Source organism: Corylus avellana, chromosome 6 (genome assembly GCF_965113065.1).
Source record: "Corylus avellana chromosome 6, dhCorAvel1.hap1.2, whole genome shotgun sequence".
Lineage (NCBI taxonomy): Eukaryota > Viridiplantae > Streptophyta > Magnoliopsida > Fagales > Betulaceae > Corylus > Corylus avellana.
This window is the reverse complement of record NC_142495.1, coordinates 19,594,509-19,607,538: the sequence shown is the minus strand read 5'-3', so window position 1 is coordinate 19,607,538 and position 13,030 is coordinate 19,594,509. Positions and strand designations below refer to the sequence as shown.

The window sequence follows — 13,030 nt, the reverse complement described above, 5'->3', positions numbered from 1 at the left end:
TTCTTTCCTCATGGCTTCTATTTCTTCATCTGGGAGTTTGGCAGAGACAGAGTCATTAGTTGCTTCTGCCTCCTCTTTCTTTCCTAGGGGTGTGGCATCTTCATCCTACCCGTCTACTGAGCAGCCTCATTCTCGTGCTCCTGGCAATTTCGAGGCAGAAATTACCGAATTATGCTTGCTGTCGAAGGCACGGTAGCAGTGCTTGGTTGATCGCTCCAACTAGTTGGCGAAGTTGATGGCCGACATCGAAGTGAAGGATAATCAGATAGCCTGGAAAGACCGGCTGGAGGAGTCACAAGATCGACGGATTGCGGATCTCAAGGCTTATCTTATTAGTATTCACGAGACAAGATGGGAGAAGGCCTCCAATTTTTACTCTGCCACCCAGCTGCTTTTGAAGGAGGAAGAGAAGTGCCGGAGACTTCGCAGGAAATACCGACTCTGGAAGGCTAGGGCTCTTAAGAAAAATGGTCCACCCAGTGAAGGTCATCGTCGGTAGCCTTCGATATAAACGGCAATGGCCCTTCCAGGGCTTTAATTTTCTTGTTCATCATATTCCTGGGTGATTGCTCAAATGTGATTTGTACAACATCACTTTGGACTTAGAGTACCAAATCAAACCCAGATGTGATATCTTCGATGTAGTTAGATAAACAAGTAGCCAAGTGTCTATTGTAACTTGACCTTTCGTGCAATTGTTTTGACTTCATCTTTTTGTAATTGAATCTTCTTGTGATGTAAAGTCTTAAATGAAAATGGTTACCTTTGACTCTTTTGCTATGTTGTGTTATGTCTTTTTGGCTTTGTTTGTTTGTTTTGCCGTGCTTGAATGTCTTATGTTTGATGAATCCTCGTTCTTCCTAGGTGAGGGCCTAGTCGGGTTTTGCTAAGGGTTCACTCCCTGGTTCCCGAGGTGGGGATTTTTTTTGCTGAGGGTTTACTCCCAGTTCCTGAAGTGGGAGATTTTTTTTGTTGAGGGTTTACTCCCTAGTTCCCGAGATGGGAGATTTTTTTTACTGAGGGTTTACTCCCTTGTTCCTAAGATGGGTGATTTTTTTTTGCAGAGGGTTTACTCCCTAGTTCCCGAGATGGGAGATTTTTTTTACTGATGGTTTACTCCCTAGTTCCCAAGATGGGAGATTTTTTTTGCTAAGTGTTTACTCCCTAGTTCCTGAGATGGGAGATTATTTTTATTGAGGGTTTACTCCCTTGTTCCCGAGATAGGTGATTTTTTTTTGCTGAGGGTTTACTCACTAGTTCCCGAGATGGGATATTTTTGTTTGCTGATGGTTTACTCCCTAGTTCCCAAGATGGGAGAGTTTTTTTGCAGAGGGTTTACTCCCTAGTTCCCAAGATGGGAGATTTTTTTTGCTAAGGGATTACTCCCTAGTTCCTGAGATGGGAGATTTTTTTGTTAAGGGTTTTCTCCCTTGTTCTAAGGCGAGGAGATTTTTTTGTTAAGGGTTTTCGCCCTTGTTCCGAGGTTATTGCAAGATATGTAATTTGTCACCGGGCCCAATGGTTGTTTTGACCAAGGGTTCTCTGACACTCAAATGAGTTGCTATAAATTGATCTTTATAAATAATCAAGAATTAGAAGAAATGAATGCAATGGAAAATTACTGATAATATTTTTTTAGGTGCTCAGCATTCCAGGGTCTCGGCAGTGGCTTTCCTTCTGGGTCCTGTGGGTAATAGGCCTCTTGTCTATAGCTTCGAATGACTTTGTATGGTCCCTCCCTTGTTGGTCTGAGCTTTCCTGCCGCTAGATCCTGGGTGGCTTTGCTGACCTTCCGGAGGACCCAGTCCCCGATCTTGAATTGTCTCGACTTGACCTTTTTGTTGAAATATCTGGCTGTTCTTTATTGATAGGCTACCATCATTGCTTGAGCATCGTCCCTCTTTTCCTAAAGCAAGTCCAAGCTTAGCTTTATTCCTTCTTCATTTATCTTGGGGTTGTCATGCTTCACTCAGAAACTGATCGAGCCGATTTCCACTAGGATGACTGCCTCGTATCTGAATGCCAAGGAAAAAGGAGTTTGTACAGTTGGTATTCAGATGGTTGTTCTATATTACCATAGCACCTCTCGAAGAATCTCTAGCCATGCTTCTTTCTTGTCTTCGAGTTTCTTCTTCAGAGTTTTCATCAGAGTCTTATTTGTTGCTTGTACTTGACCGTTGGCCTGAGGATGTCTGGGAGATGAGAAATAATTTTCTGATATGGAGCTTGGTACACTAGCTTCGGAAAGGTTCGCAGTCGAATTGTTTTCCATTGTCAGTTACAAAAGCATGCGGGATACCGTACCGACATACAATCGCTTTCTAGAGGAAATTCCTTATGTTTTCAGTGGTTATAGTGCCCAATGCTTCTACCTCTGCCCACTTGGTGAAATAATCCACAACAACCACGACGAACTGACACCCTTCCTTTCCAGTTGGAATTGGGTCCACTAAGTCGACCCCCCATTGTGCGAAGGGCCACGGGGCCAAAACCAGGCTTAATTCTTTCGGTGGATTGGCTAGCATTCTGTCAAAGCATTGGCATTTGTCGCAATGCTTTATTATTTCAGGGAAATCGCGGTTCATTCCCGGCCAATAATATCCTGCTCGGATGGCTTTATGGGCTAACATTCTCCCTCCTGAGTGGCTGCCGCACAACGCCTTGTGAATTTCTCTGAGCACGTATGTAGCTTCTTCTTGGATAGACATTTGAGCAGAGGGAGGATGTAACCCCATCGATATACCATCAACTAGCGTGTATCGTGCTGCTTGGATGCGGATCTTCCACGCTATTTTATTATCGGACGGCAGCTTGCCTTCCTTGAGAAATTGTAGAATGTCGCAGCCTCAATCTGGACACTGCTCTTTCTCCTCAATACACCCTACTTGACTTGTTTGGCCAATTGAAGGTTCGGTTAGCTCCTGGACCGGGCGATCAACCATTATGATTTCTTCCTCGGTAGAGGAGCCCATACGAGCTAGGGCATCAGCTTGCGAGTTTTCTTCTCTAGGAACCTTTGTAAAGGTTATCTTGTCGAAAGATTACATGATCTCCTTCACCTTTGCCAAATATTTCTTCATTTTGTTCCTCGAGCCTCGTATTCGTCCTGAATGTGTCCGACCACTACTTGGGAATCGCTTCTGACTTCCAAGTTTTTAACTCCCATTTCCTTTGCCATGTTCATACTAAGGATCATGGCCTCATATTCAGCCTCATTGTTGGTGGTGCTAAATTTCAGTTGTACAGATGCTTCACATTTTTCACCATTGGGTCCCTCGAGCACAACTCTAATCCTGCTACATTTCTGAGTTGAGGACCCGTCTACAGATGCTACCCATGCCTCTCCCAGATTGGCTCCTTCTTCCTCGGAGACGTCATGAAATTCGGCCAAAAAATTGGCAAACGCTTGCCCTTTTAGGGATGTTCTCGGATGGAATTCTTGTCAAATTCTCCAAGTTCTATGGCCCAATTGACTAATCTCCCTGACAAATCTGGCTTTTGCAAGATTTTTTGTAAGGGATACTCAGTCAATACCTTGATTGTGTGCGCCTGAAAGTATGGCCTCAACCTCCGTGCGGTTGTGACCAAAGCGAATGCTAACTTCTCAATCTGCAGGTATCGTTCTTCGGCACCGTGTAGGGCTTTGCTGACAAAGTAGACAGGCTTTTGTACTGCTTGCTCTTCTTGGATTAAGGCCGAGCTTATAGCTGATGGTGATACCGCCAAATATAGGTATAAAGCTTCCCCTTTGATCGGTTGGCTCAATAGCGGTGGGCTGACCAGGTATTCTTTCAATTCATGGAAAGCTTTGTCGCATTCCGGACTCCAAGAGAAAGCTTTCTTCAGGATTTTGAAGAAGGGAAGACACTTGCCTATTGAGTGGGAGATGAACAGATTCAATGCCGCTATCCTGCCCGTTAGCTGCTAAAGCTACTTTGTGCTTTAAGGCACTTGCATGTCTAGGATCGCCTTGATTTTCTCGAGGTTAGCTTCAATTCCCTTTCAGGAGACGATGAACCCAAGAAACTTGCCCGAAGCTACTCCGAATGCACACTTTGAGGGATTAAGCTTGATCCCATAATGCCTTAGCGTATTAAACGCCTCGGCTAGGTCCGCTACGTGATTAGCTGCCCGTATGTTTCTCACTAGCTTATCGTCTACATACACCTCTATGTTTCATCCAATCTGCTTTCAAAACATTTTGTTGACTAATCGTTGGTATGTAGCTCCCGCATTTTTCAGTCCGAACGGCATGGCTCAATAGCAATACAAATCCGTGTCGGTCATGAAAACCATTTTTTCTTGGTTGGACTCATGCATGGAAATCTGGTTATATCCTAAGAATGCATCCATAAAGCTTAGCAGCACATGTCCCAAAGTTGAGTCTACAAGTTGGTCGATTCGAGACAAGGATAGTTGTCTTTGGGGCACGCATTGTTGAGATCTGTGAAATCAACACACATCCTCCATTTTCTGTTTGACTTCTTCACTAGCACCACATTCGCCAACCAAGTGGTGTACTGGATTTCCTTGATGAATCCGGCTTCACGCAATTTCTCGACTTCTTCGGCGGCAGCTCTACTTTTTTCAGCCGAGTATCCCCTTCGCTTTTGCTGTACCGGCTTGAAATTAGGGTCGTCGTTTAGCTTGTGCACCATGACTGAAGGTGCTATTCCAGGCATATCGTTATGACTCTAGGCAAATACATCGCCGTTACTGCGGAGGAAGGACTTGAGCTCTTTCTTCGTGATTGGGTCTAGTTGGGACCCAATTTTGATAACTCTATCGGGTTCGCCAACCGAGAATTCCTCAAGATCTTCTACCAGTTCACCGCCCTTTAGTTTCTATCTTTCCTCCTTGCTCGCATTCCCTAGGGTTGAGATTTTTGGGCATTCTTTCATAGAAATATTGTAACATTGTTGGGCTGCCTGTTGATCACCCCTAATTTCTCCGACTCCGTGATCCGTCAGAATTTCACTTTGAGGTGTGGGGTTGATGTGATGGCTCTTAGTTCATTGAGAGTCGTTCTCGCGATAATGGCATTGTAAGTAGAAGGTCGGTCAACCAATAGAAAACGTACCATTATAGCTACCTGCCTTGGATATGACCCGGCTATGACTGTTAGCTCAATTGATCCGACCGGCTGTGCTTGTTCCCCCATGAATCCTATCAAGGGGTAGTTGGTTGGGACGATTTTCTCCTGTCCCAAATTTAGCTTCTTAAATGTAGACCAATACAGGATGTTTGCCGAGCTCCCATTGTCCACTAAGATGCGATGGACGTTATGATTTGCCACCGTTAGGGTGATAACCAAAGTGTCTGTGTGTGGGTGCGAGATACCCAGGTAATCCGCATCCGAGAATCTGATCACCATCTCGCTTCTTCAGGAATGCTTCACGGGCCTCTGGACAGTGCAGACTTTGTGAGAGCGTTCCAGTTGTAGGACATAAGCCTTCCTCGCTCTCCCTGATTCTCCTCCTCTGGCCAATCCACCAATTATGGTGCGGATTTCTGGGAGGTTAGCTTGATGTAGGGGCTCATGGGTTCGGCGCGTTGGCCTTCCTCTATGCTCCTCCCGTCCGGCTCTCTCTTCCCGAGGATACCTATTCTCGTTTCTGTAGTTGGAGCTTCTGCTTTGGTATCGTTCTTGCAATTGTTGATTCCTAGGAGGATGGAAGTTTATTTCTCGAACGTAGATTGCCCGAGGTGGAGCCGCTCTCTCTTGTTCTCCCAAGAACCACACAAGTTTACCATTTTGAAAAAACTTTTCAATGAGGTATCGCAAGGTAATACAGCCCTTTGTGCAATGCCCGTTGAATTCGTAGAACTCCCAATATCGATCTGAGTTCTGATTCTGTGGGGCCCCGGGAGGTCTTCGATATTCTGGATCCTTCTTCATCTCTATCAGGACCTCGAAAATGTTGGCGTTGAGTGGAGTGAAGTTGTGGTTACTAAACTTCTTCTTGAAATGCTTTGGAGCATCAAACTTCTGTAGATCTTTCCTTTTCTTTTCTTCCACCTTCTTAGGAGTCTTCTGGGCCGAACTCATTGCCTTCAAAATCTCCTCTTTGTTAATGAACTCCTCTACTTTGTCCAGTAGCTCCTGGAGGGTGTTTGGCTGCCTTATCGCGATCTTCCTCGCCATGGGCTCCTCGGGCGAGATTCTGTTGTATACAGCGGAGAAGATTACACCGACCGTAGGATCTTCCACCTTCAATTTTTCGGTGTTAAACCGACTCATGAATTCCTTTAAACTCTCCCCTTCTCATTGGTGGTGCGTCAATAGGTACCCGGATGGTTTCTTCCTTTCTCTGGAATCCAGGAAATGAGTGAGAAAAATACGAGCTAGATCCTCAAAGGTAGCCACAGAATTAGGGGCTAAGCTTCGGAACCATTCCCTAGCGTTTCCCAAGAGTGTAGTCGGGAAACCTCTGCATGCTATCTCGTCGGGAATGGCGTGCAGCGTCAGATGCATCCTATAGTTCTCCAGATGCTCGGTTGGATCTCCGACTCCACTGTAGCTTGGAATTTGTGGTGTTTTGAACTTGTGGGGGAGTGGATGATCGATCACTTCGTTGGTGAAGGGTGTCCCCTGATAAGTGCCAAAGATTGCATATTTGGACCCCTTTATTTACATTAGTTAATCCTTTCAATGTATCACTATTTAATGTTTTGTGTTAGTTTTGTGTTTTTAGTATCTTGGTTTACTTGGGCTTCTAGGACTTCCTTAAGCCTATAAATAGACCTCTTCGCATTCAAGAAAATTTATAGAATTCCAGAGAGTAAAATTCTACAGTTTTTCTCTTTTCAGTTTAGGTTTTCTTTAGATTTAAGTTTTATTTTTATGTGGAGCTAAATTCCCAACTAGGGTTGGGGATGAAGCCTCACCGATGAAGAACATCAATACTTTCATGTAAGTCTTTATTTATCTGATTTTATTGGGTTTAATATTTCAATTGTTTTACTTATTTTCAATTGGTGGAGTGATTTTTGGATATCTTTTGTGATTCAAGGATAAACTTGATGATTTAAGATAATTTCACATAATTGACTGCTTGATTTTATTTGCCTAAATAATTGGATATCCCTTGTGATTTTTTCTACGGATACATTTAGTGTTTCAATTAAGATTGGATATCTTTTCTGATTTACAGATACATTTGATGATTTAATTGATATTGGATTTCTCTTGTGATTTGTGCAATGAATGGATACATGAGATGGTTTTAATTAATTGTTTGAAGCATAGTAAAGCATATCTAAGATTTTAATTGTGAGAACTTCATATTAATATTGATAAATATGAAATTATGTTGTTATGATTCGGTGAGTGTGAATTTCCAAACCATAGTATTTTATCTTAATTAGTTTATGTTTGTCTTTCAATTTTTAAAACCAAAATTCAAAACCCTTTTGGAACAAGGGTAGGATTAAATTAGTTTAGATATAAGTTGATCTTTCAAAAATACAATTCCCTGTGGGTTTGACCTCGTACTTGCAAAACATTATATTGCAAACGATTCGTGCGAGTATATTAAAATTTGCACAAGAGTTTTTGGCGCCGTTGCCGGGAAATTGTTTAATTTTTTAAACCAATTTATTTCTAAATTAGTTTAATTCTTCTACTAGTTATAATTAGAATTTTATTTTTTCTACAATTTGTTTTGTTTTATTCGTGTTATTAATAAAAAAAATAAAAAAAAAATTTCTTGTTGTTTTTTTTGTTTTTTTTTTTTCTTGTTTTACAGTTTTGCCGCAACACCTTCTGCACACCCCTATTAGTACGATCGATCGTTGCCCTGCTACGATCGAGCGCACTTGGGGCCAAGACAGTAAGCTCAAGCGCACCTACGCTCGTTAACTGCCGCATCTTCACTCAAGTGAGATCGAGCGCACATCAGGGCGATCGAGCGCACTCATAGCAAAAACAGCAATTGCAACAGTTCCGTAGATCTTTGCTAAAAATTTATTTTTGGTCCTTTTTGTGAGTTTTTAAATTTTAGTTTTAATTTTTTTTGTTGTGTTAGTTGTTTTTTTTAGTTTATTATATTTAAAAATATTAAAAAAAAAATGGTTGATGTGTTATGTGGGAAATTTGCATTCTAAAGAGTGAGGGTGAAGTATGGATTTTCCGTTTAATAATTTTAATAATTTTTCTGTAGAACATGCTTCTCCTAGTTGTAGGACACCAGCTCCTATCACCTACCCTCAAAATTTTTACCCATATAAACCATGTTAATACTACTCCAATCCTTACCATCATTATAGTGATTGTCCATCATGGGGACAAGTTTCTAATTTTTCATATAAGCAAATGAACACAAGTTTCTCCAGTCTAGAGTTTGATTCAAATTTCAATTATTACAAGCCGGACTGGAGCAACCAATCTAATTTCTCATGGTTAGCTCAGGCTATAGGAAATTATGCTCACCAATTTGATGAATTACACCATTCAGAATATCACCAATCTATTACTCAAATGCCACAGCCTGCACTACAAACATCACTGGAAGACATGATGAAAGCATTCATGCAATCAATGGATAAGAACATGCAAGAGATGACGTAAGATATGAACAGACTCAATCAAGAGCTCAAAGAAGAACTGCGTCAATTTAATCAAGAGCTCAAAGATGCCAACACTCACGCTACTGCAGGGAGGGAAGAATGGATTGGCCAGAGTGAGAATGAACACTCATCTGAACATCAACTTGCCCCAATGACTCAATATTGGGACAATGAGAGCATAGAGGATAACAATAAGGAAGAAGAGTTTCAAATTCAGTTGATGGCTAAAGGACACTACATGATTGATTAGAATGAGTCCAAAAATTCTTATCATGAGCATGTCCAAGCCACCTCCAACTTTGAAAGAGAGGAAAGTGCTATAAGAAATTATCTTCCTAATGATGAGGTATTACAATTTTGTCCAACTGCTCACATTGATGACTTAAAAAGGAGAATAGCGGAACTCAAGGCAGTTAGGTTGGCCTATATCAGAACTATAAATAAGTAGGGACTATCTCTATTTTGTGAATATTGTTATAATCCTACTCACCACCAAAGCGAATGTCCATTCATTTTACACTACATGGTTGATGAGAAGGAAATTGTGGATAACAAAGAGGAGCACGCAGAGCAAGTTGAGCATGCTCAAGTCACCACCACACTTGAGAGTGAGAAAATTGTTGACAATATTGAGGAGGAAGAAAAAGAAGAAGAAGTTGAGCACTGTTGAGAACAGTGAGCCATCAACATATCCTGATCTACCCAGTGACATGAAAGTGAGTACTGAAGCTCCTACCTGCATCACTGTCCCTCTTGAGACACATCAAGAATCCAAAGCTTCATCGCCTAAATGTCTCAAAGAGCCATCTTTTGTCAAGATACTCAAGGACTTGTGCACACAAGCACACATATCTAGGAACCACTTTCCTATAAAGATCTTTTGAAGCAAGCAATTCTACATAAGATGGTGAAATATCCTTCTAGAGGGTTATGGAGTTTTGAAGAAGAAGGGGTGAAAGGGATTGGTTGGACATCTGCATGATAGGAGGAAGCGCTGTAAAGTTTTCTCCTCTAGTTTATTTTTTGCACTTCACTCCACAAATTCTTTCTTTCCTTTTTCATTATATTGCATTTGTTTTTATTTGTTTTTGTTTCTAACAGCAATTAATATTTTGAAGTTTTTTTCTATGAAATATATATATATATATATATATATATATATATATTGCTATTAGTTTTTGTTGACAGGTGTTTTGGTGTTTAAGTTTGGGAGACGCCCTGGCCTTGTTCACACCTTGATGTTTCCTTACTTCTGGTAATGTATTTCTACACTACACATTGAGGGCAATATTTAATTCAAGTTTAGGGGTATGGGAAAACACTTTTTCTATTTATTTTTGTCTTTATTTGTTTATTTTTTTTCCTATTGTTTATTTTTATTTGTCATTTTGTGTTAAAAATTGAAAAAAAAAAAAATTGTGCTATGTTATTGTCAAGTTTGAGTTAAACTGTAGCTGTGATTTGCATTTCATTAGCTTACTTATAGGGTTGAACACATCATTATGTCATTAGGAGTCTGAGTCCTTTGACTTATTTTTGGGTAAAAGAGATTTCATTCGTTTTGAGATAAATTTTTATGAGGACATTAACATGTTTTCTGTGAGGTATGATGCTTGAGCTTAAGCTTGTTCTCTTTGAGATTTGTTGGATGACCTATTGTTGAATAACTATGCTTGCAAGATATAAAATAACCATTGGCTTGCAAGATATAAAAAATAAAAAAATAAAAAATAAAATAAATAAATAAAAGAGAGAAGGAAAAGGAAAAGAAAGATCGTGTTGAGTTTTCCCCTGAGTAACCGAACCTCTTGTCTCATAAAGCATTGACTGTTCGCGTCAAAAGGTGTGAAGTTTAGTGTTGATTTATGATATGGCTAATCTAACTTCGTAGCCTTTTGACTTAAGTTAATAAGCCCTTAGGGATGTTATACATCTAGTGCCCTAAAGCCACTTGGCATGGGAGTCATTGGCCTAACACTTGTTACATGGGTCAATTAAAAAGTTTGAGGAGTTAGACATTGCAGAGCCTATGAAAAATAAATGCATATCCTGCCTTGGTTGTTTCATTTGTTAAGAATTCTTACAAATTTTATGGAACTTGTTTTGAGTTTAAATTGAAAGCTTCATGATTGTATGCTAATTACACTTTTCACTTTTCAGAACATATGAGGTCTCAATTGTCCATTTATGAGTGGTTTGATTCTGGATTTCCTTTTGACTGTAATGATGATGTTTGTCTTTTTAAGCTTGCTCATGAATAAGAACCATGGTTTATGTGAAATTTCTTTCTTGTTAATAACATAGTGCACAATGTTTATGGGTATCATTCTTGTTAAGCCCTCATGAGACTTCACTCGTCCACTAGGGATGCCTAGGAGTTTAAAAGGCTTGTTGCATATGCTAAATGCAATCGTCTCTCCCACAAAAGAGGATTTCTGTTTCTTATTTTCATTTTAATTTTCATTTTGTTTTGCTAAGGGATTAGCAAAATGTAAGTTTGGGGGTGTTTAATAAGTGCGAAATATTGCATATTTGGACCCCTTTATTTACATTAGTTAATCCTTTAAATGTGTCGTTATTTAATGTTTTGTGTTAGTTTTGTGTTTTTAGTATTTTGTAGGTCGTTGAAGAAAAACTACAGCTTTAAAAAGAAAAATGAAAATTTTGGAAGAAAACATACTTTGAGAAGAACTAGATGATGTGGTTAAGTTTAACCAAATCCAAGAAAAAGGTTAAATCAGATTAAAGATCGATTGGATTAAATTTCAGATTGAATAAGCTTTCGGATTGGATTCAAATTCAGATTCTGTACATGTCTTAGTATTTTGACCATAACTTTCTGCTCAAATATTGGATTGAAGTGATTCCAATGGAATTGGGAAGGTAACTCAAAATACTACAGTTCATTGTGAAATAGGACTTTCTTAATTCGGAAGGTTACTATGCTAAAATCGCCCCGCAATAAATGGACACAAATTTGGACGAATCCTATTCCGATTTTAAACTTCTATTTTGACCTGGAGATAGACCTTCGAATTATCTAGGTTTACTTGGGCTTTTAGGACTTCTCTAAGCCTATAAATAGACTTCTTTGCATTTAAGAAAATATATATAATTTTGGAGAGCAAAATTCTACAGTTTTTCTCTTTTTAGTTTAGGTTTTCTTTAGATTTAGGTTTTATTTTGATGTGGAGCTAAATTCCCAACTAAGGTTGGGGATGAAACCTCACCAATGAAGAACATCAATACTTTAATGTAAGTCTTTATTTATTTGATTTTATTGGGTTTAATATTTCAATTGTTTTACTTATTTTCAATGTGTGGAGTGATTCTTGGATATCTTTTGTGATTCAAGGATACACTTGATGGTTTAAGATAATTTCACATAATTGATTGCTTGATTTTATTTGCCTAAATAATTGGATATCCCTTGTGATTTTTTCTACGGATACAATTGGTGTTTCAATTAAGATTGGATATCTTTTGTGATTTACTGATACATTTGATAATTTAATTGATATTGGATTCATCTTGCGATTTGTGCGATGAATGGATACATGAGATGGTTTTGATTAATTATTTGAAGCATAGTAAAACATATCTAAGATTTTAATTGTGAGAACTTCAGATTTATATTGATAAACATGGAAGTATGTTGTTATGATTCGGTGAGTGTGAATTCTCAAACCTTAGTATTTGATCTCTTAGTTTTATTTTAATTAGTTTATGTTTGTCTTTTAATTTTTAAAACCAAAATTCAAAACCCTTTTTGGAACTAGGGTAGGATTAAATTAGTTTAGATATAAGTTGATCTTTCAAAAATACAATTCTCTATGGGTTCGACCTCGCACTTGTAAACATTATATTGCAAACGATTCGTGCACTTGCGAGTATATTAAAATTTGCACAACTAACTCCATCCCAGTGAAGAGCTTGCTCACTTTGCAGTCTTGTACTTCTCTTTCTTCTCCATGGCTTCCAGCTTGGGTTTATGCTCTGCCAATGCTTTGTCTACCTCCCCTTGCGGAGCAGTGATTGGTAGTAGTTCCACCGTTTTGAGGGAGTTTTCACCTTTGCGAGTATGGCTGCCTGGGGGAGGGCGACTCTTGCCTTTATGGCTGTGACCGTCAGAGTGGAGGTTCTAGTCATCGGAATGATGATTGTGGTTTCTTTGCCATCTGATTGTTCAGCCTGATTGACTTGGGAGGGAGATGGGAATCGGAGTCGCAGCTCCTCATTCTGTTGGATTAGAAGCGCCATTTGTGCTTTCGAGAGAAGCAATGTGTTCCTTGTCGCCAGGATTCTGAGGCCCTAGTGAGGGCCTCTAATTATCTTGCGCCGGTGGTTCTTTGGTGCGAGCTCGGCTTCTTGACCTTGTATTCATCATTGCTATGGATATTTGTTTTTGTAAGAAGAAACAGTCATTCCCACACATGGCGCCAAACTATTGAAGCAGTTTCCG

At 39.6% G+C, this 13,030-nt stretch overlaps 2 protein-coding genes and 1 pseudogene across 2 annotated transcripts; all 3 read right to left on the bottom strand.

The window, feature by feature from the left end:
* Positions 1 to 2,321: 2,321 nt before the first annotated feature.
* On the bottom strand, positions 2,322 to 4,682 carry LOC148584997 (uncharacterized). Its single transcript, XM_088517639.1, has 3 exons — positions 4,409 to 4,682; positions 3,535 to 3,872; positions 2,322 to 2,819 (listed from the first exon to the last, which is right to left on the bottom strand). The coding sequence occupies exons 1-3, from the start codon at positions 4,680 to 4,682 to the stop codon at positions 2,322 to 2,324; spliced, it is 1,110 nt and encodes a 369-aa protein (XP_088373765.1).
* A 284-nt stretch (positions 4,683 to 4,966) lies between these two features.
* Positions 4,967 to 5,374, bottom strand: LOC148584996 (uncharacterized). The gene has a single exon (XM_088517638.1). The coding sequence runs from the start codon at positions 5,372 to 5,374 to the stop codon at positions 4,967 to 4,969; it is 408 nt and encodes a 135-aa protein (XP_088373764.1).
* Positions 5,375 to 5,383: 9 nt separating this feature from the next.
* On the bottom strand, positions 5,384 to 12,828 carry LOC148584995 (uncharacterized; annotated as a pseudogene).
* Positions 12,829 to 13,030: the final 202 nt, after the last annotated feature.

What these genes read in the sequence shown, in the direction of transcription:
- LOC148584997 (XM_088517639.1), bottom strand. Translation starts at nt 4,682, where the DNA reads ATGCCTGGAATAGCACCTTCAGTCATGGTGCACAAGCTAAACGACGAC. An exon ending in CCCCAAAGACAACTATCCTT is followed by an intron (nt 3,873 to 4,408) that starts GTCTCGAATCGA and finishes CCCACTCAATAG; the next exon opens with GCAAGTGTCTTCCCTTCTTC. An exon ending in TTCAGGCGCACACAATCAAG is followed by an intron (nt 2,820 to 3,534) that starts GTATTGACTGAG and finishes CAATTTCTCAAG; the next exon opens with GAAGGCAAGCTGCCGTCCGA.
- LOC148584996 (XM_088517638.1), bottom strand. Translation starts at nt 5,374, where the DNA reads ATGGTGATCAGATTCTCGGATGCGGATTACCTGGGTATCTCGCACCCA.